Source organism: Drosophila navojoa, chromosome 3, assembly GCF_054131105.1.
Source record: "Drosophila navojoa isolate 15081-1374.11 chromosome 3, UAZ_NAV_1.0, whole genome shotgun sequence".
NCBI classification, from domain to species: Eukaryota; Metazoa; Arthropoda; class Insecta; order Diptera; family Drosophilidae; genus Drosophila; species Drosophila navojoa.
In genome coordinates, this window is record NC_142891.1 from 10,389,968 (window position 1) to 10,417,390 (window position 27,423).

Genomic DNA, 27,423 nt, shown 5'->3' on the forward strand with positions numbered 1-27,423 from the left:
ACTTAAGAAAATATTTTAGATATATATTTATTGTCTTTCAATCAAATACTAAATAATATACGTATATATCTATACATATGTGTTTCTTTATTGAAACATTTTTTTTTTTTTAATTATAATTATATATATAGTGTAATTACCTATATATTGAAAAGATTTTCGATTTACTATTTGCAAACATGTCTTTCCATTTGTTTTTCTTTTCAGGAATGTGAACTCAAAACCCAATTACTACTGCTACACTTATTAGCGAGCATGTTTTTCTTTTTGTTGCAAAACTGAAAATCTTTCACAATTTGCTGCCTCAACATTTTGTTGCTACAAAAATTGCAAAAAAAAAAAAATAGATTAAAAAAATCACAGTGTAAGCAAAGAAAAAACTGTTCATAACATTAGCTCAGCACATATTTGCGATTACGGTTGATGAGACCGTGAGTAATGAGACGGGGGCGGAGATATTTCGCAAATAAGGTTTGTACTAAAAAAAGCAATAAAATTGGTGCCAAGAGACAAAAAAAAAAAAAACACAACAACAACAAAAGACGCAAAACAACAAATTTCAAAATACATTATTGGAAATATAATAAAAATAATACCAACGATAAGGAAATACAACAAAAGGAATATTATTGTCTGCTGTGTATTGTGCGAACTGAACAATAGATTAGGGCGTTACAATTTGGTTCAAAGCTAATTTCGGTTGTCATTCACACAAGCAATGAACAAATTTGGAGAAAAATGAGGAAACAAAATGTTTATTTTATTTGATTGTGGAAAAAGTTGCTACATAAAGTGTCAAATGTTGAGGAAAGTAAACGAAGGCGTGGGAGCTTGATGTTGAAAGGGAAAGAAAGAGAGAGAGAGGCAGAGAGAGAGAGAGAGAGAGAAAATTTGGATTTTGCAATAATATTAAATAAAGTCGAATTTAGTATATCATTCCTTTAATAACTGTAATGTAAATTGACTCTGGCTTTAAAAGTTGATTGACTTAAATCGTTAAATGAAATTCTTTCACATAAATAGATATCTTATATATACTATATTTATCAACATATTATTTTGCCACAAGTTGATGAAGAGTTTATTTCAATAATATTGTACTTTATTTATAACAGTATAGTACTTTATTATTAATTATTTATTTACAGTATTCATGGAAAGATTAGCTCTATAAGTCAGCATAAATCTTAACAATGTGTCTACACTTTGGCATGCTCAACATTTGAAAGCTATCGTTCAGCTTGCGTTCAAATGAAAGTCAATCAAATCTGCCTCATTTTAACGAGCTCTTCACTCGCTCTTGTTTCGTTGCTGTCTCTTAATCTGAGCAAATTAATTGCCTTTTTTGCTACTATGACAATTGTCTCAAGATGGTTTCTTATTGCATTTTATTTCATTCTTCATTTGTACTTCAACTTTCTATAATTTTCACTTCAAGAAACAGAAACAGAAACGGAAGAAATCAAGTCATAAGTCAGCCGACAGACAGACAAAACTTGTTCTGTCCACAGGTTTCGCTAATGAAAATGAAACCCACACAGTCTGAGGCAGAGATTCGACACACTCTGCCACTTAATAATGTGGCACGTGTTTCGGGCAAATGGCGGAAAAATCATCGTAAATTTTAGAAACTCTGACATCATAATAAAATATATACAAAATATGGCAAGGGAACGAACGCACGACAAATTAAATTTATGACAGACAGAGAGAAATGTAAAACTTTTGGATTGGCCTCTTAATTGCTTGAGTGTGTATGCTCTGTGTGTGTTTATTAAAAGTCAATAACAATTTAATACGCTGAAATTTCGAAATTTGCCATGTAAACCTCACGGAACTCAATGTGAAATACATTTACAACAAATATATTCTATATATGCCGTGACAAATTGTGAGTTACTTTTACTCTAGGCATTTGCTCTATAGAGGCTTATATTGGATGCTCTGGGTAAACTTGTATAAGAAGTGTGGATGTAGATATAGCTCAGTTAATATAGAAAGGTTTGGCTGTAGCCAGTTCGTTGGAATATGTTGTCAACTATAGAAGCTACAGACTTGAATATGTAGTATACTATGCAGCATAGGCTCACATGTTGTTCGACATATTATCGATAAAAATCGATGTAAGTAGTATAGGCAAGACATACGAATAGCCTGAAAAACCCAAAGATATATATAAATAGCATAATTGTAAAATGTAACTCTCCAACAGTATGTCTTTGAATTCCATTAGGACACACGTATATTTGATATATTTAATGAATATACATTTAGCAAAAATCGTTTCAATTAATATATATTTAGCAGCAAATATGTAAATAATGTAACATGTTTCAATCAATGCTGCTTAATAGACTTGTAACAAACTACAAAATCTGACAATTTGTGTTCACTTATGCTAATTATATTTACACGTGTGTATGTATGTATGCATATATATTTGAATTCCTGTAACCATGTAAAAACAACTTTGAGTTGGGCTGACAGCTTGTTTTTGTTTTTCGTCTTGTTTGTTTAGCATATTAAAAGGCTGTCGGTTCGGCATCGAGTTGAGTGAGGAAGGTAACTGAGTGAGCTGATTGGTTGACTAATAATTAATGTAAATACTTGTAAAATTGATGAGCATATTGCAATTTTAATAGCTATGTGTGGGCGCTATAATGACATTTAAGCTTGAGGCATTATATTATAATACAATAATTTGGTTCAAATTAGTTGAGCAACAAACGGGTTCAAGTATTTAAAACCAGTTTGAAAAAATAAATTCTATACTAAGCCTTAAAGATTTTCTACACAAGAACTTTATTTCTAAATATAACTCCATTTGATGTTCTTAAGGCTAGGTATTTAAAAACAAAATTTTTTGTTATATATATAATAATTAAATCACCAACGAACTTTATATATACTATAAATTATTCAACTAAATAAGGAGTTTTACATATTATATATAAACATGTTTCTCTGCACACTTTCCCTGCCCTCAAGTTGCAAGGCGAGGAAAACTGACATAATAGCAAATTATGGACATTTATGTGAAACGAAATGCGTGTATATAATTCATCCAACACTTTGACTCCTCTATGGCCTGTCAGAAATTTCTTGGCTCGAGGTAAAAGGTTGCGGCCATCATAAACTTATCTATTTGCCGAGAAGTTCACACTCACTCTCCCTTCTCTTTGGTGACTTAATTTCTGTAATTTTGTTGACATTTTTGTGCCAAAACTTTTTTGTTGATATTCTCGGCAGAAAGTTTTCGCTTTTTCTTTTTTTTTATTATACTTTTTTTATTTTTTTTTGTCAACTTGTTTGATTAATTTTCTTAAGCAGGTTGCTATTGCTATTTTTGTTGTTGTTGTCCTCATATATGGTGCGTTGTTTATCATGTGGCTCGTGTGTGTGGCTTAATAACACAATTCCGAAACACTTGGCAATTTAATTTCATTTATTTGTATGCGAATTGCCGATGAGAGATGATTTTTTTTCAGTTTTTTTTATTGTGTTTTTATTAGCTTCTGTTTTTGGTTAGCGCAAGGTCAATTTTTGTAACTAATGGCTTTATTTACGCTGAGCATAAACATCCGTTTGCATTGCAAAGTTTATACAGCAGTTAAGCAATTGGAATTTCAAAAGAATATTCTCTTTGAAAGTCGACAGAAATTGTATTCATTCCTTTAAGCAGCTGTGAACTTAAAAGAAATCGGTTTTGATTGAATTAGAGTTCATTAAAACGTATTAAATGAACAGAAAAGTGTAATGATCCAATTTTTGTTTATATAATATGAAATAAAAGAAATATATTTCTTTAAAATTTTTGTTTTTGAATTTTGAATTGTATAAATTGTAATTAATTGTTTACTAAAATGTAAAATTGCAGAGGTTTTTTTTTCTTTTTCCATTGCCTGAAAAAATATATTTTTAATTGTATATTGTTCTTTTGATTTTTATTTCGTATTCGACAAAGCTTAAACTGTTTGCATTTGCAGCGCCCACACAGCTTGATGAAACTTTAAGAACAACTGCAATTATTTCTTCACAGCTCGTGCATAATGCATATCGCTAAGAAGTTCTCCAACTTTTGATGAATATCCGCATTATATGTGGGTTTTCTATTATTCAACTCGATTCTGTTCCATTCTATTCTATTCTTAGCTCAGTTGCAAATAATTGCAATGAAAACGTACTATGCGAAATGTGCATAAATAAATAACGCCCGCGCTCAAAATGTACCTTACATAAGGCGAATAATAATGAGGAACTGGAGATACCCTTTAAAATGAGAGTTGAGGGGTTTCGTATTATAGTCGGATTATATTCTAGATCTGAAAAACCATTAAATTAGTAAATTATTATTAAAAATAAATAAAGAGCAATAATACTAATAATTCTCAAACGCTCCTGACTAAATTTAATGTTAGATATAATTAATAAAAGAATGACATTTTTAATTTATAGAGAATTGTTCATCTTGCTTAATTTCGATTTTATTCTAATTTACAGGGTATCTGTGGACTCATAATCTCTCGCGTTGCCACACTTCATAAAATTTCACTCGCTTAGTTTTGGATTTGTTTGGCGAGCGGCAACAACGAGCTGAAACGGGCTCATCAGCAAATGTTTTCCGGCTTTGGAAATAAGCCGTCGCCGCTGCCTCCGCTAGCCCCTCCACTTGAGCGTCTGCTCATACGGGTTAACCGACACTAGACGCAAGTAGGGTTAGCCCCACTATTATTTTGGATCCGCCGGGCGTACGTACAAACTGCGGAAGTGCTTTAATTTTTAAAAAAAATTTGCCGATGGCGGGGCGACAAGTTGAGTTGAGTTTTTATTTTGTTAAACATTTTTTTGTTCCCACGTTAGACAATTGAAAATTAAGGGAGTGGGCAGGGAGGAGGCCGACAGCTGTCGAAACTGGGGCGCAATTGCAATTGAAACAGTTGACGGCATTGAAGCTGGACGCGAGCCCCGACCCAAGCCTGAAGGTGACTGCAACTGCAATTGGAGGCTAACCAAAAAAAAAAAAAAAAAAAAAATAAATAAATAAAAAACCCACTTTCGGGTATTTCTCTCTCTCTCGCTCTTTACGGCGTCTCTCTGCTTCTCGCCACAGCTCTGCGATATTTACGTGCTCGTTTGCGTCCCCCCGGTTCAACCTGTCCAGCATTTTAAAATTTTGTGCATTTTTTAGCGATACTTTTTGGAAGTAGAAAAAATGATTAAAGAATGTCGCCGGTTGTCGTCCGTAGTCTGTATTGCATACCAAATGGAAACCTTGGCTCTGACTTGGATTCGACGCACTGCTTACAAAAGGAGGTTTTGTTCAGGTTTCTCTGTGCGTTCGAGTTTTTGTTTTCGATTGGAGTTCATCATCTCGACATATAAGCATTAGAGTTAACATAGTTTGTCACAAGGGCGTTTCGAGCGTCAATTGAGTCTATATAAAGAATTAGTCTTGGTTTTTTTTTTTATAGCCAGCAAATGCATAAAAGCGCTATTCACGCCTTATATGAGACTTTTATCCGGTGGTAAAAATAGATATGTTTGATTAACAAATGGATAAAATGAAATGACTAACTATATCGATAACACCATGAATGCAATTTAGCTTGTGCACAAGGCTAGAGGAAGTATATTAGTATATAAAGCAATAGAAAATTTCTATATATATATCTATATATATATATATATACTTAGAGAGCCAAAGGCTAGGCTAGTTTACATAAGCTCTTACAATTTATATAAATTTGCTCTTTAAGCTTGTATTACAGTTAGGCATGCATTTAAAACTAGTTCACATTTAGGTAACCCATTTATAAGGTGTCTCACTTAACTATTACTACATAAATAATAACATGTTTAAAGAGACCATTCAAGCACAAGTTTCGTGACGACTGAAATCCCATGTGTAACCCGAATTGTCTGCTCGCTTTATATACAGCGTTTTTTTTTTTTCTTTTTTCCTGAACCAAAAACTTGCTCAACTTAAGTCGCCAAAGCAAAACACATTCAACATTCGCTCTATTTTTCACCAAATTTTTTGTATGCGACTTGCATGGCAATTGAGTTGACACGCAACTGAGAAATATATTTGTGCTTTATTGAGTGAAGTCATTTCGCGCAGTGGAAGATCCTTAATCTTGGCATAAACTGTCAACCCAACTAATTACCAACAACTTTTTACGTCTCAAATCCGCATTGTCTCTTACAGTGGACGCCTCCGCCGCTCTCAATTCATTGCGTCTCTAATCAAAGTCCAAATGCGTTTAAATTGCAAAATAATAGAAAAGAAAAAACATCAAATAACTTTGGGTCCAAGTAAAGCTTCAACTCGCAAACGAGTTGCGGATACTTGAGAGCTTCGAGTGCTTTGAGCGAGCGTGAAAAGTGATTGAATTACAGTAGCCGTGCCCCCGAGCGGCGGTAAGAGAGGGGCGGACGGGCGCTCGAGCGGTCAGAGTGAATCTGTGCTCGATGCGAAGACATCTTTCGCTTGGTCACTTAAGAATCGCAACAGGTTTTTCAGCTTAAAAATATGAGAGAGCGAGAGAGACAGATACAGAAAGCGACGACTGTGCACAGTTGTTGATTGTTGATTCATTATGGTCGCAATTAAGTTGTGGCGGTAATGATGAAGGGTATTCGTAGAGCTGCCTAAGACAAGCAAATATTATGTATTTCTACCTCATGGGAAACTTGCTAACAAAACTGTATTATAATTTAATAGTATATGTATAAATATATATTTGCATTCTGTAATAATATAATAAATTAGATATCAGAAGTATAGAAAATCACAATCATAAAATTTCCAATTCAAACAAATTTCGTAGCTCAGAGTCGATTCTAAAGATTCTAAAGATTATATTTTTATTAAATTATTAAGACATATTTATCACATTTAAGGTATACCCATTTATATTAAATATAAATAACATTTTTATAGTTTTTTAATTGGGGTTGTACACTATGCAAAGAAAAGGGAGAACTCATTATTTTCAGCGCTGATTTGCGATTCAACAGCCACTTAAGCCCTTAAGCATGGCTAACAACTTGCAGGCACGGCCAAGTGATATCCAAATGCGCCACTCACTATGGCAGAACTTAATTAAAAGACTCGGAGCGAAGCGAAGCAGTTCCCCTTTCACAGACACACACAAACACATCTCTCTCTCTCTCTCTCTCTCTCTTTTACACAAACAGCCAAGCAACCAGTTAGTCAAGCAAACCAAACAAATACTCAGAAAATTTACGTTGTGCACTTACTTCTACAACATACTGTATGCACTTTATGCATTTGTATGTGTGGAAGATGTAGCTCAACGTCCTTGAGTTTCAAATAAGCACACAAACGAGGGGTGCTCCTTTAATTAAAAATCCAGTTTTTTATATGTCAATATACATATATGATATAATCGCTAATCTATATTTCTAAAGGCAGAAAATTGCCTTCATAATTTCATATTTTATTATACATTTCATATTTCATATAAATATAACTACTGATCATTTCTTTGATCGTTTTATCGATCACTTTTGTAATTGTTCATCAATGTCATTATTATTTTAATTATTATCATTTTAATTTTAGTTATTAAGTATTGTCAGATTCAACATATTTATTTTCATAAAGCTTATAAATTTGTATTAAAATTGTTGCTCATGAATCATTGATGCAAGCGACAAACAAATTAACATAATTCACGAAATTAATTAAAATTTTAATTAGCTTGACTAAAGCTAACGAATTAGCTCTCTAATCGCACATCTGACAGCCGGTCATTAGATTTTGATTAGCTCAAAGACTATAGAACAAAAGAAACGCGATTAATTAATATAACAATTTTGTATTTTTTAATAGTTGCTTCCATAAAGAACCGTTAGTGTACTTCATCATTAGGTGTATTATCTTACTGACTTCATGAGCAACCCCATTGTACAATTGTACCCACACACCCTCACACACGCACATACACACACACACACGCATTAAAACCAATGTACGAACTCTCATCTTTGCACAAACTCTGCTGCACTTGCCGCTGTCACGCCCCCTGTCGGCTGTCATGCGCTTCCTCTGCAACCCTGCACAAACCACTTCAAAAGGCAGCAGGAGAAGGAGAAGAGGCAGAAAAAAAAGCTGAAAATTTTTACAAAAAAGCCTAAAAAAAAGCGGTTTTTATGGTTTGATTGTTTTTTTTTTTTTTTTTAATTTACAAGATTTTTAGCATGCTATCTAATTCTTCGCGACTAGCATCGGTTTCAGAATCGTACGACCTGTTAGTACCTATCATGCGAAGATAATTTGAAGGAACTTTGTATTCATAGCAGCATTTGCCCAGTCTTCGCAAACCATATCTGTGTGTTATATTAAATAAAAAAGTAATATATATATCGGTATCATCTTTTCACTCTCAATAAAATATTACCTTATGCTAAGAATACTGTTTATTGTGCTTAGGCTCATTGAGTTCCTTAACTTGGACTTTACTAAGTTAAGCTGGCTAAATACGCGTTCCACCTCCGCGTTGGACCATGGTAATGAAAACATTTGCAGGGCAACAGCTGCCAAGTCAAGGAATCGGCGGTTGCCGCCAGAATCCTTGTAATTGGAGACTTCATTCCAAAATTCGGAGCTGTCATTAACGTTTTCCCACTTAACTAGATTAATATCATAGTACTGCCGCTCAATGTCGGCTATTCTGTCTACTTGGAGGTGTTCCAACAATTCTGTAATTACTTTTTTTTTAGTTGACACAATTTTATCAACGGAAAAAACGTCAATGTTTTTTAAGATTTTAAAATTGTCGGGGAGACTGCAGATAAAATCAAAATTATTTAACGGTCGGTAGAAGAATCAGAAAAATTGGTTACCTCTGCTTTAGCTGCTTGATAAGTTCAATAACAAAAGAAGAGCAGCGAGCACGAATTTCTTGTTCGAGGCCTGCATCGATATTTAAAGACTTGATTTTCTTTTCAAAATCATACCCTTTGTACATATCGGATTCTACATGCTCTTTTCTTACAAGTGGCAACCGCGATGCTACATGTTTTCAGTATTAAAAAAAATCGAAGTATTAAAAAAAATCGAAAAAAGCCTAATTCATTTTCAAAAAAGCCAGAATTCCCGCTTCCCGCAATTCTTAAATATTTCCCGCAATTTGTCTTCGGAAAAAGCCAGATTTGACGGGAAAAAAGCTGAATTGGCAGCAGTGAACACAACACGAAAGCGTATAAAGTGCATGCAATATCAAATGACACTCAACTACAAGCTTCAGCAACCGCCTGCCGTCCTTGCTTACTTAACAGCAACAGTTGAAAATGTACACAGCTAAAAATTTGGGTTACACTTAAAGAAAAAAAAAACTAATTATATATAAAATATGAAAATAATAATAAATTATTTCCAATCAAAAACTTTTAAACTGCTGAGTTAAATTGCAAAATTTTATTTCACCTATATAAAATTTTTAATTTAATTTTTGTTTTGCTCTTTCTTTGTTTTTATATGTTAATAAGTCACTTAATTTACTGCGCACAAGAAAATTATGCAAATTATATTGAAATTCGACACAATTTTCAACAGCTTTTTTGGTTTTTTAATTTTTTCTGCGGTTTGTTGACCGGTTCAGTAATTTTAAGTGGCAAAAATATAAAAAAATATAAACAACAAATTTGCCAAATGCGCCGACTTGGATATTTCTTTATATTTTGCAGTTCATATATTTGCCTTGATCAATGAAATCAAATATTTTTTTTACAATTAAAATCAATTACCGTATTCTGATTTCTGCTTGTAAAGTTTCAAATTTATATGCTAGGAAAACAGGAAATATTTGCGTAATTGCGTACTTCACTAGCGCAATAATTTTTCTTGCCGTGTTGATTCTTTAACGCTTGAAGAAATAATTATTGGGCAATAGAAGAATAACCTCCAAAACTGGCAACAGCTGCTACTACAGCTGCAGCAGCGTAAAGGGGAATATAAAAAAGAACCGCTAAGCATTCGACATACAAACAAAAACAACAACAACAACAACGACCTCAACAAAAGCACAGCAGCAAAGTCAACGGCAGGCGGAACTTGTTTACGAGTGCCCCCAACAACAGAGGAATAGAAGACAAACGAATATTCTCTCACATTTAAAACGGCAAAAGTCTTCTACGCCACAAGACAGACAGAGAGCGAGCAGAGAGAGGCCAATAGAGAACGGCTGCTTTGCGACTGTAATTTGCCATTCATATGGTTGTCGTTGTTTTTGTTATTTCAAGCATCGCCTCATTAACGGCAAGCCCTCACACACATACACACTCCAATATGCCTATGCATACATTTATACAGTCAAAGTCTGCGACCCAGTGACGTCTTCCAAGTGACGTAGCAATGTCGCCAGAGTGTGTATGTAAGTAAATATGTACATGCATAGAACTATTTACAGCAGCAACATGGCAGCAGCAGCAACAGCAAGAGCAGCGCCCTGACCTCTGCACACAGACAGCTCGTTTCAATGTTATGCAAATGTTGGTAACAGCGCGCTGTAGCGCTTGCTTGTAAGAGAGAATGTGCTGGGAACTAACTGTAGCAGAGTGAATGGGATAGAAATTGTAACAGTAGCAGTCCCAGTTTTAACAATAAATGCAGTTTATCTCTTATTAAAATCTGATTAAATTTAAGCATTATAAGCCCTTTCTCAGGGTTATTAATTTGGTAGACTTAGATGCTCAGCATGCTGCCTAGGAAATTCCATGGCTTAAAGTACGTAAGCCTTCCCTATTTCTTTTTCTTGCAACTATAAGTAGCAAATCTTTTTCTCATTTCAACTGTCCGCTTTCCATCAATCTGAATTTCCACACATATTTTTCTTGTATTCAGTAAACATCATCATCATCATTAACTCACACATTTACACACTCACACAGATATGCACTTGGGCCCAGTTTACATCATCTTTGGTATGTGAAAATCGTTTCCGACTTCCGCATAAGCGTCACATTTTCTGCTAGGGGGTTACTTCTGGTTGGGACAAGTCACTGCTGGCGTTACACCTGCCTGATAGCAATTGACGAGCTGGATGAGGAGGAGAAGGTAGTGGAACTTATTGATTTTACAGCTGCTTTTCAATGCTCAAAACAAGTGTTTTTTTTTTTTCAAAGCACAGACTTTATGGATACTCTATCATTGATTATTAAATATTGTAGTTATAATTCCACCCAGAAACTTCTGAATTCAGTTACTTGATCATGTAAGAGGCTTATAATCGATTTTTATCCATATAAAAAATAACTAAAGCAAAGCTACGCTAATCAATTTGAGCTTTACTTAGTTATGGATCTATATATATGTATGCTGAAATGATCTACTAATGTTCCATATAGCAAGTACCCTCTCAACATATTCCACTCAAATACAGGGTATAGAAACACACAAATTTGTTTGTTTTGGTCGCGTGCCATGCATGCGTCCACTGTAATTTTCTCGGAACTAGAGTCATGTCTCGCTTTCCATATTGAATTGGTAGCTGCGCCGGAGCGGAGGGCGGGGTGGGGGTCATGCTTCGCTTGTCACCTCCCACCCCAGCTGGACAGGTGCAATGCGAGGCTCTGCCTCTTCTACGCGAGGCACGCGTCACATGTGTGTGGGCTGAGGGCCAAGAGCTAGAAAAATCAATTGCGCCTGCTTTGTGGGTCAACTTGCTTTTCAAAACAACAAAAAATTTTGTTTTCCGTAATGCGCCTTAAAATTTACATCATGCAAACGCCGCCCACTCCCTTCTAAGGGGCGCTGAACTTTTAAGGGGAAGGGAAGTGAGACGGCGCTCAGTTGAAAGCGTTTGCACAGCTCTACAAGGCGTGGGCACCAACACTCTCCACACCACACTTTACTCTCTACACACTGTGGTCGGCGGGCTCGCTCAATCTCTCTCTCTCTTTCTCTCTCTCTCTCTCTCACACTCCCTCTCTCCAGCCCAGCGCGTCGTTTGACTTGACAGCCGCCTTCGCTATGTGTCCTCTCTCTCGAGCTCTCGCTCTGTTCCTTTCTCTTACGTTGCGCCCATTCCATTTACGTTGTCAGCTTTTCATTCAGTTTTTTTCGCTTGCTGACAACTTTGTTGTTGTTGCTTTATTTATTTTTAGCCTCTTGCTGATAAAAAAAAAATCGTAAAGCGAATTCTTTGGCTTGTTGGTATATGCGTTACGCTACGCTATGCTTGTGCATGTATGTGTATGTGTGTGTGCATGCTTGAGGGAGTTTCTCTCCCTTCAGATATACATATGTATGTACGTACATACATTCATATATACCCTTTTATAACTGTCTTATAATGATATGTGGTCATATTAAGAGAACAAGCACAATTCATTTTCTTTTTTATTAACATCATATAAAATGTACTCAAGTAGATTTATTTTAAGATCCACCCACCTTATGATATCCTTTCTTTCTTTTATTGTTCCATTTAAAGAGCCCTCTTATCAATTTATTGAATTTATATTCAAATCTTCTGCTGTCTATTTTTGATTTATGAACTGAAATCTTAGTCTTATCATATAAACAAACAGTTCTCTTTAAAGACATATAAATATCCCCTTTAATACTCGAAGCTCTAAGCTAAAAATACCTTATCTAAAAACTTCCCGCTAAATGAAAAAAGATTTAAGCATATTATTATTTCCAAGAATCACATTCAAGACTTTTTCACAATATTATGCCAAGAGATAAGAAAGAACTTGAAATCGAACAAATGCAATAAAAATTGCCCTCAACGCAATTAGATCGTTAAATTTATTGCACTTCCTCGATAAAGACAAAAGATAAGACCGCACACGTTCGATAAGACCAAAATTTGTTTGCTCGTCAAATAAGCGTAGAAAAAAAAAAAAACATTAAAGAAGCAGAACAATTACAAATTTATTTCCTCGCTAAATATAATGTATGTATGTATGTAGATAGGGGCGTACCTATAGCGATAAGACCCGCCGCCCAGCTGATAACCCATGCGTCCCAAAGACGACCTTGGGTAATAAAAAATCAAACCAAAACCAACAAATTATAGTTGCTTTGTAAATCTTTTTCGACTAACAACAAATCTGTTTCGCATGCAAATTAGCTAAAGTTGCTAATAAAAATATGTATAAATAAATAAAAAATAGACGGCAAAATTAACAAAGCTAATAAATGTGTTTGAAAAACCCTCAACCTAAATAGAGCAAAGCTAAGCGTAAACCGGTTTTTTTCTCGGACTTTTCGGGGTGCGCGAGCACCCAAAAACCTAACTAGACAAAAAAAAACTAATTGGAATTTTAGATTTTCAACGAAAAGGTAAATAAGGAAGAGCGATAAGCTAAATAAAAACAACAGAAAACGATATAAAACTAAAAGCAATTTAAATATAGTTTTTTTTTTTTAAGCTTTGTTAAGTTCAATACGTATTTTATAAAAATAAATAATTGCTGAGATACAAATAATGAAATTATTATTAAAAAAAAAAAAAAAAAAAAAACATTGTATAATTAAAGTAACAGCAATTAAATATTTTTTTTATTTATTTTATATATAGTACAATTATTATTAAAAAATATATATACTTTTCTTTATTTTTATTTACAAATATTGAAGAATTTCAGCATTAAATTATTTTACTAATACTACTAATAAACTATATAAAACATAAATTTGTTTATTAAAGAAAAGTAAAAACCATTAAACATTACAATTTCTATTTCGATATACTGATTTATTGGAAAAAAAAAAGATGTATTTCCTACAAACATCTTACTCCCATTCGCTATCGAAGCGTATTCCTAATGTAAGTACATAATATACGTACACACGCTTAGCTTAATTTTCAGCCTAATATATTTTTTTATTATGTCTGGTCTGCAATACAGTTTATCCTCACATAAAACGAAAAAGGTCTAAGAAAAATATCACAAATAATCAGAAAAAAAGAGAGAGCCGCCCACAGAGCAGAATTGTGACTGCAGGCAGCGCAGCTGAGCTTGAAATGAGCATTCAATATAGTGATATAACTGATATATGTACATATATATATATATAAATATGTACATATGCATGCATACGTTTAAGTTTAACTAAATATATTTTTCAATTTAAAACTGTCGCCAAGTGCGGGCGACAATCAAATCAAATCAGCGAATGAGTTTAAATGCGACACAATTTTATATTTTATATTATATACATATACAGTATACATATATGTAACGAGTTAGGTAAGCGTTTAGATCCTGACGGAATGTGAAAAGAAGGCAAAGTTCGTTTAGAACACCTGCTAAATGGATTGGCCTTTGTGTGTTAGATTTTTACCTTTGTACCTTTACGTAGAGCTTTAGTTCGCCTGCCGGAAGAGATCAATTTGTGGGCCTGGCCGGCAGCTTGCGCAATTTAATTGCCTAATTGCAGTCGCAGATACATTTACAGATACATTCATGCAACTAGCAACAGATACAGATACAGCTATAAAAGCTCTATGCTGTCTAGGGTTGAACGGAGCTGAGGGCTGAGATTTACCTAGGCCCAATTCTCAGTGCCGCAAATGTGCACAAAATACAAAAATAGTTGAGAGCAAGAACTACGAAGCGGGAGTAATAGAGGCGGAGAGAGGGATAGAAAGAGAGTAGAATAGGGTACAGTGAACTTGCAAAACGAGTTCAACAAGATTTCAGGGAAGCAAAGAGAAAACAAAAATTATAATAATAAAAGATGAGAACGAGTAAACCAAAAATGTCAGAGTGGTAAATACCCTTCAGCGAAAACTACTTATTATATATTACAACTTATTATTAATAAAAATATTTTGAATATTTAGTTAGCTTTTTATATTAAATTAATATTTTGTATTAATATTTCTACTATTTTCTGCATTAAATATATATTTAGCTTACGTTTTATAGCTTGCTGTGGCTCTCGAATTTAAAGACCTTTCGTTCATTCTATCCGAGAGCAATTATCATAAATCCCAAATTATTTATACAATTCGCAGTAGCCCACGCAAATAGCTCGCACTTCAAAATTTGTTTTGTTTATATAGATGCTACGAAGAAACAATAACAAATCGAAAGCAAATTGCAAATTTTTCCTTTCAGTTTTATTTGTAGTTTCAGCAATAACGAAATAGAAAGCAAAAGCTGAAACAAATTTCGCTACCTCTGAATAGATTGTATTGTAGATCTATAGCTATATAAATAATAGTATATTCGCATCTGTTTATGTTATAATTCTATAGTCCGAAATTCTCTTCAATTTTTGCGTGAGATTCATAAATAAAAGATCGACTGCTGAAAGCTGCTGTCAGCGGATTTTACGAAATACTTTGAACTTGAATTGCGCAGAAATTGGAAGATTCAGATGCGCATATATATATGTAAAAGTATATAAATACAGATATATATATACATATATACCAATAGATTGTCAGATTTCCATTCAGATACTTGTTGGTATTTATATAAATACAGATGCAGATACATATGCGGATACATCTACATATACAAATGCATATATGTAAGTTCAGATAAATTGATATGTGCTGACATGAATACACATAAGAGATACAATTACATATGTAAAAACATTTTAAGATATGCTCAGATACATTTACATGTCTAATACAGATCCATTAACATATGCTGACATGAATACAGATACATTTACATATGTATACACACATTCAGATACATTTACATAGAGCTCTTTAGGAAGGGCTGAAACAAATAGTTGAACATCAGGGAAGCCTCAGGGAAGTATTGATAAAAATAATGCCCAACTGGCTTAATATCTGTTATGTACCTATAACACCTAATTTAGGCCTATACATGGTATACATATTTGACGAAAAAAATACCTTATCCACATAATAAGATAAAATATTTATTTGTGCAGTGAAATATTGGATTATTGGAATTGAACTAAGGGAAAATTGTAATTTTAATCCCACAGTCTTCATTCTTACTATGTTATATTATAATTCTGTAGACATCAACACTTGTTACATTTACACAATTAACTAATCAGCTGTTGGCCAAGAAAGTTCAACCGCCAATCCATAAAAAGTAAAAAAAAATCTTCAATTTTCTCACACACCTGCAGATAAAAATCTAGAACAGCTGTTTTCAGCAGCTGTTAAGCTAGTTTGGCATAAATGTAAAATGCAAAACCTATCGATTATCGATGACAACGAGACAATGCAAATTTACGCACATACTTAGATACTAGAAATGCGAAAACGTATGAAACATACCTCGTAAAATGCTTAAATTGCAACCTCTTTCTTTTCACAATTTAGATTGGGGATTCTGTTGTCGACGTCACGAGCAGCTGTTGGCAGAGAATATTTTTTTTATATATTAAAACACGCGCGCAAACACTATCTAACGAAACTTTTATATATGTTAAGCGCAATGAGATAAGAAGCAACAACAATAACAACAGTTACAGCAGCATTAGCGACGGCGGCAGTGGCAAATTTTTCTCTCAATGAGCGCCCAAAAAAAACAGAAATCGAAAATCGACAGCGCCGTCGCTCTCACCAATACAGAGACAAATAGCGACAGGGCGTCGTATTTAGCACTGTTAATGTAGTTGCAGTTATTGTTGTTGCTTTAGCTTTTCATTGTTCTCTAAATAATAATGGACGCTTAACGCTGCTAACTTTTTTTTTTTTTAAACACTTATTTGCTTTTAGCTCATATTTGGCAAACATTTCATTGTAAACATTTTCTCTTTAAAATTTCAGCACTTTTATTAACATTTTTGTGGTGAAAAGGCGCATCGCACAAGCACACGCACACATACAAGCGAGCATGCATAAAAGGCACTAACACACACACAGACACAAACACATGTACACACGATGCTGCGTCTGCCTGCCTGCTGCTTCTTCTTCGTCAGAGCGCAGTTGGTTTTGTTGTCGCGTCGTTTTGCTTAAATTTATACATTGTAACTGTGCTTTAGCAGGTTTGCATGAAACGCGTTTCATTATGTTTTTTCAACAGCAGCAACGACAGAATTCTATTTTCAAGGCACACAAATTGCCACCCACGAACGAAACGCAAAATATAGCAAACATCGCACGATTTGGAAGTAATTCAATTATAGCAAACACAATTACCGTTTTTCTCTTCAGCGTATTTACGGTTATTATTATAAACTGTGAAGCACAAATCCACATTAATATTATGCAAAACGAAACGCACCCAAAACGCGACCTCACCGTCCGCTTGTAAGATTGTTAATGTTAACATATTATGTTAATTCCATCACTCATAGAATGACACACTGTTAAACTCAAAAGAGGCTGTTCTGAGTTCCCAAAAAACAGCGCTGTTAAATTTAACTATATGTTATCGACGAGCGCATTTCACGAAAAACGAATGATGATGAGACTTTAAATACATTCCTTATTTATGAGCTTTAATAAGCGAAGCAAATTGTCCCCTATTTATGTTGTATACTCGGTTGAAATTTACTTATGATATCATGCTGTTAAACATATATTTCAAATGTTATGTTAACGATCTGTCAATACTCGTGTGGCACTGTTGCTCATAAATTGTTTTTAAAAAAATTAGTTTTGGTGCGCTTTTGCGCATTTATGTATATGAACGAATTGTGACGCCTAAATTTTGTAAATAAATGCGAATTATTATCTTTTTGTGCATTTTGTCTAGTGTTTCCAAACTCAAATTTCTTCGCCACCTACCGACAAAAATATTTGAAGTTCACCGCGCAAGCTAAGACAACAACCAACATACAATGAACTAAAGATGGCGACTTGTTTTAATATTTTGTTACGCAAAAACAACACTATGCCGCATATTTATACATATTTATGTACATGAGGATCGTGTGTACGTGTAGAGGGATCTATAAATTGTGAGTGCCCATACCTTATGCACATGACGGGTACCACCTCACTAGATCTACCTCTACCACAGCCTCTCGAACTGCATTTGCCTCTACCCTCTTCTCTTCTCTCACAATTTTTTGTTTTACTTTCTCATTTATTTAATGAAACATACAAATTTCGACATGTATGTAAGGTATGGTGACATTTCTATCGTGCACTTATGGTTTGATAGTACCTAGATTTCCTTCTGAAGAGCAGAGTAGTTAGCAACAGGGTCCACAGCCGCCACAGCAGCGTCCAAAACAGGGTCCACAGCAGGAATAGCGATAGCAACATCCGCCACAGGGTCCACAGCAGCCAGCGCAGGGTCCGCAGCAGCCACCGCAAGGTCCACAACAGGAGTAGCAAGGTCCGCAACACATTTTGCTAGGTGCTGCTGGATGGTAGACAAACGATTAGATATCAGATATCCTCAGATATTTAACATACCGAACCTACATTATTCTTGGGTTCTTCACGGAAAAAGGTACTACAATAATTATATCCAATAATAATCTCAGTGTAGCTCTCAGAAAATTTCGATGTGGTTGAAAATATCCAAAAGCCAGCACACTCGATATATATATTTAAATATAATTGTTACAGGAAGGACTTCAACCTGAGGATAGATGGAAAAATATTTATTGTATTTGTTTAACACTTATTTTTTTTTTATAATTTTACTTACATTTCCCAAAAAATAAGTAAGCACACATAAAATATATAGAAGTATACGGGACGAGCCGAAAAGTTTGAATGAGTATTAGTTGAGTTGATGCTTATAGGCCGGGCAAAATGGGGGAGAGTGGATTTGAAAAGCCTGTTTAGATGTTTATATTTTGAACGGCTCTGCCACGACTTGGTTTAGTTTATAGGGCCTATCGATGGAAATCAGAGAAGACGACACATGATGAGCTATCGAAATATATAATAAATTCGTACTGCGCGAAGTACGAGCATACGTGGAATATTTCAAATCTCTAGCTTTTATGGTTCACGAGATCTCGACTTAACTCGTCGCCCCGATCAAGACCGTGGCAGATCCCAGAAAGATTATGATCCTCAGCTCGATTTATCGATATACCCATGTTCTTCTGTCCGTACGTCCATATGTATCAGCGCTCAAATCGAGTTCGTAACTAGAATTTTTAACTATTCTTGTTCTCATTTGATCTTTTAAAAACCTTATCCATATTTGGGCTATAAAATTATATTTCTTGTATCTTAGAGAGAGTTAGAGTCGCGAAATTCTGCATTTAGATTCTTGTGCCTGTGGTACACTTTTTTCTTGGTTGGCAATACCGACATCAAAGCTAAGCTCTACTATCCCTGCTCATTTGAAGGCTGCCCCCAGTCAGATGATATAAATACGGTAGAATCCGGTTATACCGACGCCTGGTTATAGCCGGAGAAAGCTATAAACGTATAAGTTTGTCTGGGAAGCACAATTCACGTCCGTACGGACACTAACGGGCTTCTACATTGAGCCTAGTAGGCTCTGGCAGTTTGAACTGCTATTGCCTTGGTCGATTTACGAATAGGCCTCATTCCATTTTAGAGCCTTGTCCTGTTGAAATATATTCGACATTGCTTTTGTAAAATTGTGTAAGGTTTTTGGGAATGTAAGTGTGAATATAAAATACAAATAAATAAATAGATAATCCATTTTATAAACATTATTTCATATGTCTAAAATAGGTTTCAGTTGTTTCTGTGAACAAATAACACCAGCTTTGGATCGGAGAGCAACAGATTAGCTCGCTGAAAATTTTCTGTTTTATCGAGGATCATCGCTCAACTCCCAACTACTTCCTATTTCCGTGAAGAGAATTTCTGACAAGTGAGTCTTGGAATATACTCTGATTTTAACATATATCCCCCCCTCTCCCAACCCTTTGACACTTCCAGTATGTGCCGCAAACTCTACCCTTGCTGCGGTGGCGGTGCTTCGCCCTGCTGTTACCCACCGCGTCTCTGCTGTGGCGGCTGTGGTCCTTGCTGCGGCTCGGGTCCATGTTGTGGCGCTTGTGGACCCTGCTGCGGTGGCTGCGGCCCCTGCTGTGGACCGTGTGGCCCTTGTTAGAATGCGTCTTCAGAACGAAATTCAGGCACTGCACAGCAAAAGTGATGAAAACCATTTTCATGTTCGTTTCGTTTGTAATTTAAAAATTGATTAAAGTAAATAGATATTCTGGGGCGAAAAATCAAGAGTAATTCAATTAACAGCGGAGATATTTAGTTAATTTTGTATTTAATAATCAAGAATGTTGTATACATAGATTTTTATACCGCTAAATTCATTTAGTTCTCAAAAGCGGAGCTAGACCTTCAAATCATAAAGCCACTTGCGAGATAAAATTTTCATAATACCTTGCATGGATCAACAATTCCTAGCACTGCACTACAATAACAATTTCGAGAATCAAAGTTATTTAAAAAAACGTTGACAAAAAGTATTGTGTATGGAAAGATCCAAGCCGATCCTTTTCACCTTACCACCCCATACAAAAACATTCCAAGCACATTTGAATTTAGCTATTTATTTATACGCACATTGATGTTTCACCTAGATTTCGTTCTGAAGATGGTTCGTTTTTAGCAGCACGGGCCGCAGCCACCACAGCAGCCGCCACAGGGGCCACAGCAGGAGAAGCATGGACCACAGCAAGGTCCGCAGGGACCACAGCAAGGTCCACAGGGACCGCAGCAGCCACCGCAAGGTCCGCAGCAAGGACCGCAGGGTCCACAGCAGCCTCCGCAAGGTCCGCAACACATTTTGATATCTAGAAAGCGTTCAGGATGCTATGGAACTCTGACTTCAAGTACCGCCCAAGTACTTACGTTTAGTAGAACCTCCTCACAGAAATAGGCACTAGTTGGCAATTTACAACTGCTGTTCGGCCTTCAAAAGACTTCAGTTCCGACTCAAAACTTTCGAAAACCTTTGCAGTCGTAATATATATTTGCAGTTACGGAACGGACTTTTATAACCTGTGATTGAGAGAAATTATGAAGAAGGGGGAATTCAAGGGAGTATTCCGGGTTAAATTTTGTTTCACTTACGATTTTATAAAATTTTACAATTAGGTACAAACAAATAGACTTAGTTGTTTACTGGACTAGTCCGAAAAATTGAATGAGGAATATGGGAACTGCTGGCTGGGGGCTCTACTTTTAGGGCCTACTGTGGTTGCTGCTATTGGAAAAATTTTTAAAAAACTCGATTTTGGAGTGCGATATAGAGATGTGCAAAACAATTTCAAGTATCTCGCTCTTGCAGGTTCTGAAATTGACGCGTTCCCGGTCACACCTCTGGGATCTTCCATATATACTTGTGCGATACATGCATTTAAATAATTTCTTTTTAAAATTAGTTGCAAAGTAATTTATTTATAGAAGCGGATATATATATTAAAAGATATTATATTTTTGAGTAGTTTCAGGCAGCTGAACCTATGCCACTATGCTGGTCTGATCATCATTTGCACAAATTGAAGAGAGAGTTGTGAAAATGTATCCCAAGTGATACCGCCATCCTCTAATTCATCACGGTCTGATATGTACATTCCATTTAGGTCGCTATGAATTCAAATTAATTGATTAGCATTGTCTAATTATAAATTTAAAGAAACAGAAGAATATAATCACCTGTCAATATTTTTGCTAAGCCACCAACGACTCCCAAAATGTGACTGGATCTCCATATTGAGACTTGGACTCAATGCATCGCCCGCGTTTCCAGAATAGTATCCCAATGATTTTAATTTGAAGTTTTCCTCCACTCCGCCAATGACGAAGTGACTATATCGCGCAATTGCTACGTCACCGTTAAACTCCCTCAGATAAATGTACAATTCGTGGCTTCGTGAGTTCGTCAATATGTGCAGCGTGTCAAGCCCTATAAAGAACTCTCCGTCCAATTTGCCAAAGCCCGAACGATACTCTTCCATCTTTCGCGCGAAGTCTACAGACCCATTAATACGGCGCTGTATTACCATCCAGCCAGAACCAGCCAGACTCGAGTCGCAAGAAACCTTAAAAGCCTTCGGTGCAAGGATTTCGATTTTGTGAATACCTGTCTCTTTACCTATGCAGCTACCTTTATTCATATCCTTTTGAGTTACTTTATCTAATAGAGATTTTAGACTCGCTATTTTCATATCTTGAGTTGTCAATATCGACTTTAAATGCTTTTCGGTGTCATTCTTTATCTTTATTTCATTTTCCATATCATTTAGCCTTTTCTCCAGTTCCAGAATTGTATCTGATTTTGCTACCTCTTGAGACCTTGCACTCGACTGTTGTGAATTTTTATTGCTAATGTCTGTATTGCATTTATAGTCAGTGCTATTATTGAGAGTCAGGGCATCTTTAATCTGTTCAACAAGAGCCCTATGTGAGGCCAGTAACTCATCTTTGGTCAAGCAATATTTTTCATGTGATCTTAATAATTGTAATTCACTCTCTTGCAAATTGATAGTCGCATTGAGGCTCAATATCTTATTATTCAATTCCAACAATTTTTGTTTTTTCGATTGCACTGACGGTGTTTTTTGTGACGAGGGCTTTACGATCCCACTGCAATAGCTGCTGCATTGCTCGTCCAATCGCTTAGAGGCAAGAGACTGCTGAAATGTGTGAATTAAATTTACAATTATATTTCACATGCAAAGTACATTCTTGACATCTCAGAAACATACCGAGATCTCTGTTGTCTCACTCATTATCCCTGGCAGGAATATCATCAGGATGAGCATTAGCTGTCGAAACATATACATTTGAAATATTAAGAGTTAATTCCAATAAACCACACGCAATCGAAATTAGTTGAAGACTGACTTTGCTCTGGGCGTTTGGTACATAAAATCTCACCCAAAAAATCTCAAGCTCGGCAATGCCTTATCAAGTTGGGCTTAGCCCGGATATAATATAGCATTCAGCTGTTATCAGACCCAAAATTATACATATGTACGTCTATGCCCTTGACTTTGTTGTAGGCTTTTGTGGTTGCCATCAAAACTGCGTTCGCATTGCCTAGCTTATGGAGTGTTTGATTTGAGAAGTTGAGCTTTAGATCTGTTTGTAATATTCATTCACAAAGTGGCAGAGTATATTGGTTTTGTACATACGTCATATCGAGTTGGTAGTCCATGAAAAGTAAACAAATAGTCGGAGATTTCTTGACTAAGAAATATTTCTGGCCACTGTTGCTTATATAGCTTCTTTCTCGCTAAATCAGTGCAGGAAGGGAATGAATTCAACAAAAATGTTTACTTGATTATTTATTTTGTCGACAGCGCTTGGGCTGCTCTGCAGTGCTGGTAATATTAAGAGAATTTATTTGCTGAATAATTTAATTTCTAGACCTAATAGAACGTAATGATAATATTCGAATGTATGGAAGTAGAAATAGGGATAAATTTTAACAAAGCCCGATATTGTATAAAATGCATCTTAATTTATATTTAAAATTCGGAGACTAACTTGAAAGATGTAGGAGATATAATTTTATAGCTGATTTTCGATAAGGTTTCTATCGATAATACAGTTAACTTAAATCTGAACTTCAACTCTAATCACAATTCAAGGTTTAGGCGGGACGATGGCTCCAGGCAAGATACTGGCCCTTCCAATAATGCAGTTAACTTAAATCTACTCTTATCACAATTCAAGGTTATGCTGGCCCCAGTCAAAGCACTGGTTTCATTTGAGACGTTGGCTCCAGGCAAAATGGCATTCCATTAAAAATATCTAACATTCACTACACATAATTAACCATATATCACATTTAATATGTAACACTCACATTCGAGATCTACACACAGTAGGCGTCAGCAAATTTTACTATATTATACAGTAGTATAGATGTAAATAAATAAAATGTAGTCAGTCAGTCTACGGCACAGCAACAGGCGGACCTTATCAATATATATACTCTGTGGGGTCTGCCACGCTTCCTGCCTGTTACATACATTTTAACAAAACCATTATACTCTGATTTCCCATTTTCAATGGATTTAGGGTATACGCATGAGCGGCGTCTGCGGGCTTTACTATTGATTGCTTAATTTCCAAAGTGTGCATTTGCCCCACACCTACCCACATTAGTCAAAGTACAATTGAATTTAGCTATTTATTTATACACACATTGATGTTTCACCTAGATTTCGTTCTGAAGATGGTTCGTTTTTAGCAGCACGGGCCGCAGCCACCACAGCAGCCGCCACAGGGTCCGCAGGGACCACAGCAAGGTCCACAGGGACCGCAGCAGCCACCGCAAGGTCCGCAGCAAGGACCGCAGGGTCCACAGCAGCCTCCGCAAGGTCCGCAACACATTTTGATATCTGGAAAGCGTTCAGGATGTTATGGTTCTCTAGATTCAAGTACCGCCCAAGTACTTACGTTTAGTAGAACCTCCTCACAGAAATAGGCACTAGTTGGCAACTTACAACTGCTGTTCGGCCTTCAAAAGACTTCAGTTCCGACTCAAAACTTTCGAAAACCTTTGCAGTCGTAATATATATTTGCAGTTACGGAACGGACTTTTATAACCTGTGATTGAGAGAAATTATGAAGAAGGGGGAATTCTAGGGAATATTCCGGGTTAAATTTTGTTTCACTTACGATTTTCTAAAATTTTACAAATAGGTACAAACAAATAGACTTAGTTGTTTACTGGACTAGTCCGAAAAATTGAATGAGCAATATTGGAACTGCTGGCTGGGGGCTCTACTTTTAGGGCCTACTGTGGTTGCTGCTATTGGAAATTTCCTCATTTGGATGCTGATTCAAAATATGTGGGGTGTTTGCTCGCCAGCTTGAGAGTACTCAGCTGTCTGATGCTTTGTAAAATTAGAAGCAAAATTATATAAAACAAAAGACAAAATAATTGGAGTAAATGTTCTATATCTCAAGCTTCAATAGCACCGGACATTGCACAAAGCCAATATGCTCATCTCATATTCGTCAATGAGTATAAAAATTTGGTGATTTTGGGGTGCGATATAGAGTACTAAAAAATTTCAAGTATCTCGCTCTTCTAGGTTCTGAAATTGACGCGTTCCCGGTCATACCTCTGAGATATTCCATATATACTTATGCGATACATGTATTTAAATAATTTGTTGTCGAAGTTAGATGTAAAGTGATTTATTTATAGAAGTATATATTAAAAGAGATTATATTTTTGAGTAGTTCCACTATGCTGGTCTGATCATCATTTGCACAAGTTCAAGAGAATTTTGTGAATATGTATTCCAAGTGATACCGCCATCTTCTAATTCATCAGAGTCTGCTATGTACTTTCCATTTAGGTTGCTATGAATTCAAAATAATTGATTAGCATTGTGTAATTATAAATAAAACAAGTAAGAAAGCTCTAGTGGAGACTGCTCGACTACGAGAACTCCTGAACCCTTCGGTCAAATGATATTTTAATAATTCCTGCTTACACAAGAAATACACACACTCACGGAGATACAAACATACACTCGCACGGATATGTGAATATAGGTGAACATAGGGGTGGGGGGTGAAATACATCAAAAATAGAAATTGTGTAAAATACATCTGAATATACATTTAAAATTTGGTGATGTAGTAGATATAATTATATTACTGATTTTCAATAAGGTTATTGATAAAAATATCGGGATGAATTATCGATTTTTTGAGATAAGTGTCGCGCTATATATACGGGCATTCTAAAATAGGTTCATGTCTCTAGCTCTCATAACCTCTGAGATCGACGCGGACAGATAGACGGACAGGGCCAAATCGACTCAGCTGGTCGCCCTGAGAATATATAAATATACTTTGTGGGGTCTGCCACGCCTCATGCCTGTTACATACTTAAAAAAAAAAAAAAACATTATACCTTGATTTCCCATTTTAAATGGGTTCAGGGTATAAAAAAAATTTAATCACCTGTCAATATTTTTGCTAAACCACCAATAAGTCCCATCATATGATTTCAACTCCATATTGAGACTTGGACTCAATGCATCGCCTGCGTATCCAGAATAGGATCCCAATGATTTTAATTTGAAGTTTTCCTCCACTCCGCCAATGACGAAGTGACTATATCGCGCATATGTTACTTGACCGTTAAACTCACTCAGATAAATGTACAATTCGTAGTTGCGTGACTTAGTCAATATGTGCAGCGTGTCAAGCCCTATAAAGAACTCTCCGTCCAATTTGCCAAAGCCTGAACGATACTCTTCCAACTGTCGCGCGAAGTCTACAGACCCATTTAGTCGGCGCTGTATTACCATCCAGCCAGAACCAGCCATACTCGAGTCACAAGAAACATTAATGGCATTCGGTACAAGGATTTCGATGTTGTGAATACCTGTCTCCTTACCTATGCAGCTACATTTATTTATATCCTTTTGAGCTAATTCATATAATTGAGATTTTATCTTCGATATTTGCTTATCTTGACTTTTCACTTTCGCCTTTAATTTTTTGCCGATGTCTTTCTTTATCTTTATTTCTTTTTCCATCTCATTTAGTATTTCCTCCAGTTCCGGAATTGTATCTGGTCTTGCTACCTCTTGAGACCTTGCACTCGACTGTTGTGAATTTATATTGCTAATGTCTGTATTGCATTTATAGTCAGTGCTATTATTGAGAGTCAGGGCATCTTTAATCTGTTCAACAAGAGCCCTATGTGAGGCCAGTAACTCATCTTTGGTCAAGCAATATTTTTCATGTGATCTTAATAATTGTAATTCACTCTCTTGCAAATTGATAGTCGCATTGAGGCTCAATATCTTATTATTCAATTCCAACAATTTTTGTTTTTTCGATTGCACTGACGGTGTTTTTTGTGACGAGGGCTTTACGATCCCACTGCAATAGCTGCTGCATTGCTCGTCCAATCGCTTAGAGGCAAGAGACTGCTGAAATGTGTGAATTAAATTTACAATTATATTTCACATGCAAAGTACATTCTTGACATCTCAGAAACATACCGAGATCTCTGTTGTCTCACTCATTATCCCTGGCAGGAATATCAGCAGGATTAGCATTAGCTGTCGAAACATGAACATTTGAAAAATTAAGAGTTAATTCCAAGAAACCAGACGCAATCGAAATTAGTTGAAGACTGACTTTGCTCTGGGCGTTTGGTACATAAAATCTCACCCAAAAAATCTCAAGCTCGGCAATGCCTTATCAAGTTGGGCTTAGCCCGGATATAATATAGCATTCAGCTGTTATCAGACCCAAAATTATACATATGTACGTCTATGCCCTTGACTTTGTTGTAGGCTTTTGTGGTTGCCATCAAAACTGCGTTCGCATTGCCTAGCTTATGGAGTGTTTGATTTGAGAAGTTGAGCTTTAGATCTGTTTGTAATATTCATTCACAAAGTGGCAGAGTATATTGGTTTTGTACAGTTGTCGACTTCCCGTTCCATTAAGGCTAGAACTAGAGATCAAATTAGAACTATGACCTGGCCATATCGGGAACTACGATATTCGGTTTATCATTATTGCTATTTACAAAGAAATA

At 35.7% G+C, this 27,423-nt stretch overlaps 3 protein-coding genes and 4 long non-coding RNA genes across 21 annotated transcripts in view; 1 reads left to right on the top strand and 6 right to left on the bottom strand.

Moving 5' to 3' along the window:
- LOC115563988 (uncharacterized) overlaps window positions 1-17,306 on the bottom strand; it is a 59,121-nt gene extending 41,815 nt beyond the window's left edge. For 3 of the 12 annotated variants that reach the window (XM_089258706.1, XM_089258707.1, XM_089258704.1), the window contains exons 1-2: window positions 17,212-17,305; window positions 16,257-16,333 (exon numbers count right to left, since the gene is read on the bottom strand). The gene's annotated coding sequence lies outside the window, so the exon portion shown is untranslated. Of the gene's footprint in view, window positions 1-16,256; window positions 16,334-17,211 lie in introns of all 12 variants that reach the window. The other 9 variants (XM_089258712.1, XM_089258710.1, XM_089258713.1 and 6 more) reach the window with 7 other exon arrangements.
- Window positions 16,954-20,072, top strand: LOC115565252 (uncharacterized). 2 transcript variants are annotated; one of them, XR_016196615.1, is made up of 3 exons: window positions 16,954-16,972; window positions 19,602-19,743; window positions 19,812-20,072. It is a non-coding gene; the product is annotated as an uncharacterized LOC115565252 (long non-coding RNA). The 2 variants fall into 2 exon arrangements; XR_003980775.2 differs by lacking the exon at window positions 16,954-16,972 and adding an exon at window positions 19,394-19,525.
- LOC115565250 (uncharacterized) lies at window positions 17,998-18,790 on the bottom strand. 2 transcript variants are annotated; one of them, XR_003980772.2, is made up of 3 exons: window positions 18,592-18,790; window positions 18,363-18,522; window positions 17,998-18,297 (listed from the first exon to the last, which is right to left on the bottom strand). It is a non-coding gene; the product is annotated as an uncharacterized LOC115565250 (long non-coding RNA). The 2 variants fall into 2 exon arrangements; XR_016196580.1 differs by having other exon boundaries at window positions 17,998-18,300.
- Window positions 20,073-20,423: 351 nt separating the features above from the next.
- LOC115565703 (uncharacterized) lies at window positions 20,424-21,075 on the bottom strand. The gene is made up of 3 exons (XR_003980848.2): window positions 20,967-21,075; window positions 20,745-20,894; window positions 20,424-20,686 (listed from the first exon to the last, which is right to left on the bottom strand). It is a non-coding gene; the product is annotated as an uncharacterized LOC115565703 (long non-coding RNA).
- A 209-nt stretch (window positions 21,076-21,284) lies between these two features.
- Window positions 21,285-22,729, bottom strand: LOC149091708 (uncharacterized). 2 transcript variants are annotated; one of them, XM_089258211.1, is made up of 3 exons: window positions 22,604-22,729; window positions 21,552-22,528; window positions 21,285-21,482 (listed from the first exon to the last, which is right to left on the bottom strand). In XM_089258211.1, the coding sequence occupies exons 1-3, from the start codon at window positions 22,679-22,681 to the stop codon at window positions 21,365-21,367; spliced, it is 1,173 nt and encodes a 390-aa protein (XP_089114337.1). In that variant the 5' UTR covers window positions 22,682-22,729; the 3' UTR covers window positions 21,285-21,364. The 2 variants fall into 2 exon arrangements, with proteins under 2 accessions (XP_089114337.1, XP_089114336.1); XM_089258210.1 differs by having other exon boundaries at window positions 21,552-22,531.
- Window positions 22,730-24,017: 1,288 nt separating this feature from the next.
- LOC149091709 (uncharacterized) lies at window positions 24,018-24,680 on the bottom strand. Its single transcript, XR_016196602.1, has 3 exons — window positions 24,528-24,680; window positions 24,306-24,455; window positions 24,018-24,247 (listed from the first exon to the last, which is right to left on the bottom strand). It is a non-coding gene; the product is annotated as an uncharacterized LOC149091709 (long non-coding RNA).
- Window positions 24,681-25,096: 416 nt separating this feature from the next.
- On the bottom strand, window positions 25,097-27,010 carry LOC149091710 (uncharacterized). Its single transcript, XM_089258364.1, has 3 exons — window positions 26,882-27,010; window positions 25,830-26,809; window positions 25,097-25,220 (listed from the first exon to the last, which is right to left on the bottom strand). Exons 1-3 carry the CDS (start codon window positions 26,957-26,959, stop codon window positions 25,103-25,105), a joined length of 1,176 nt encoding a protein of 391 aa, XP_089114490.1. The 5' UTR covers window positions 26,960-27,010; the 3' UTR covers window positions 25,097-25,102.
- Window positions 27,011-27,423: the final 413 nt, after the last annotated feature.

Bases quoted from the DNA above. Each gene is read 5' to 3' on its own strand.
- LOC149091708 (XM_089258210.1), bottom strand. From the start codon at position 22,681: ATGTATATGTTTCGACAGCTAATGCTCATCCTGATGATATTCCTGCCA. The intron at 22,532-22,603 runs GTATGTTTCTGA...CACACATTTCAG, and splicing joins GTGAGACAACAGAGATCTCG to CAGTCTCTTGCCTCTAAGCG. The intron at 21,483-21,551 runs GTGATTATATTC...TTGAATTCATAG, and splicing joins CTTAGCAAAAATATTGACAG to CGACCTAAATGGAATGTACA.
- LOC149091710 (XM_089258364.1), bottom strand. From the start codon at position 26,959: ATGTTCATGTTTCGACAGCTAATGCTAATCCTGCTGATATTCCTGCCA. The intron at 26,810-26,881 runs GTATGTTTCTGA...CACACATTTCAG, and splicing joins GTGAGACAACAGAGATCTCG to CAGTCTCTTGCCTCTAAGCG. The intron at 25,221-25,829 runs GTGATTAAATTT...TTGAATTCATAG, and splicing joins TTTAGCAAAAATATTGACAG to CAACCTAAATGGAAAGTACA.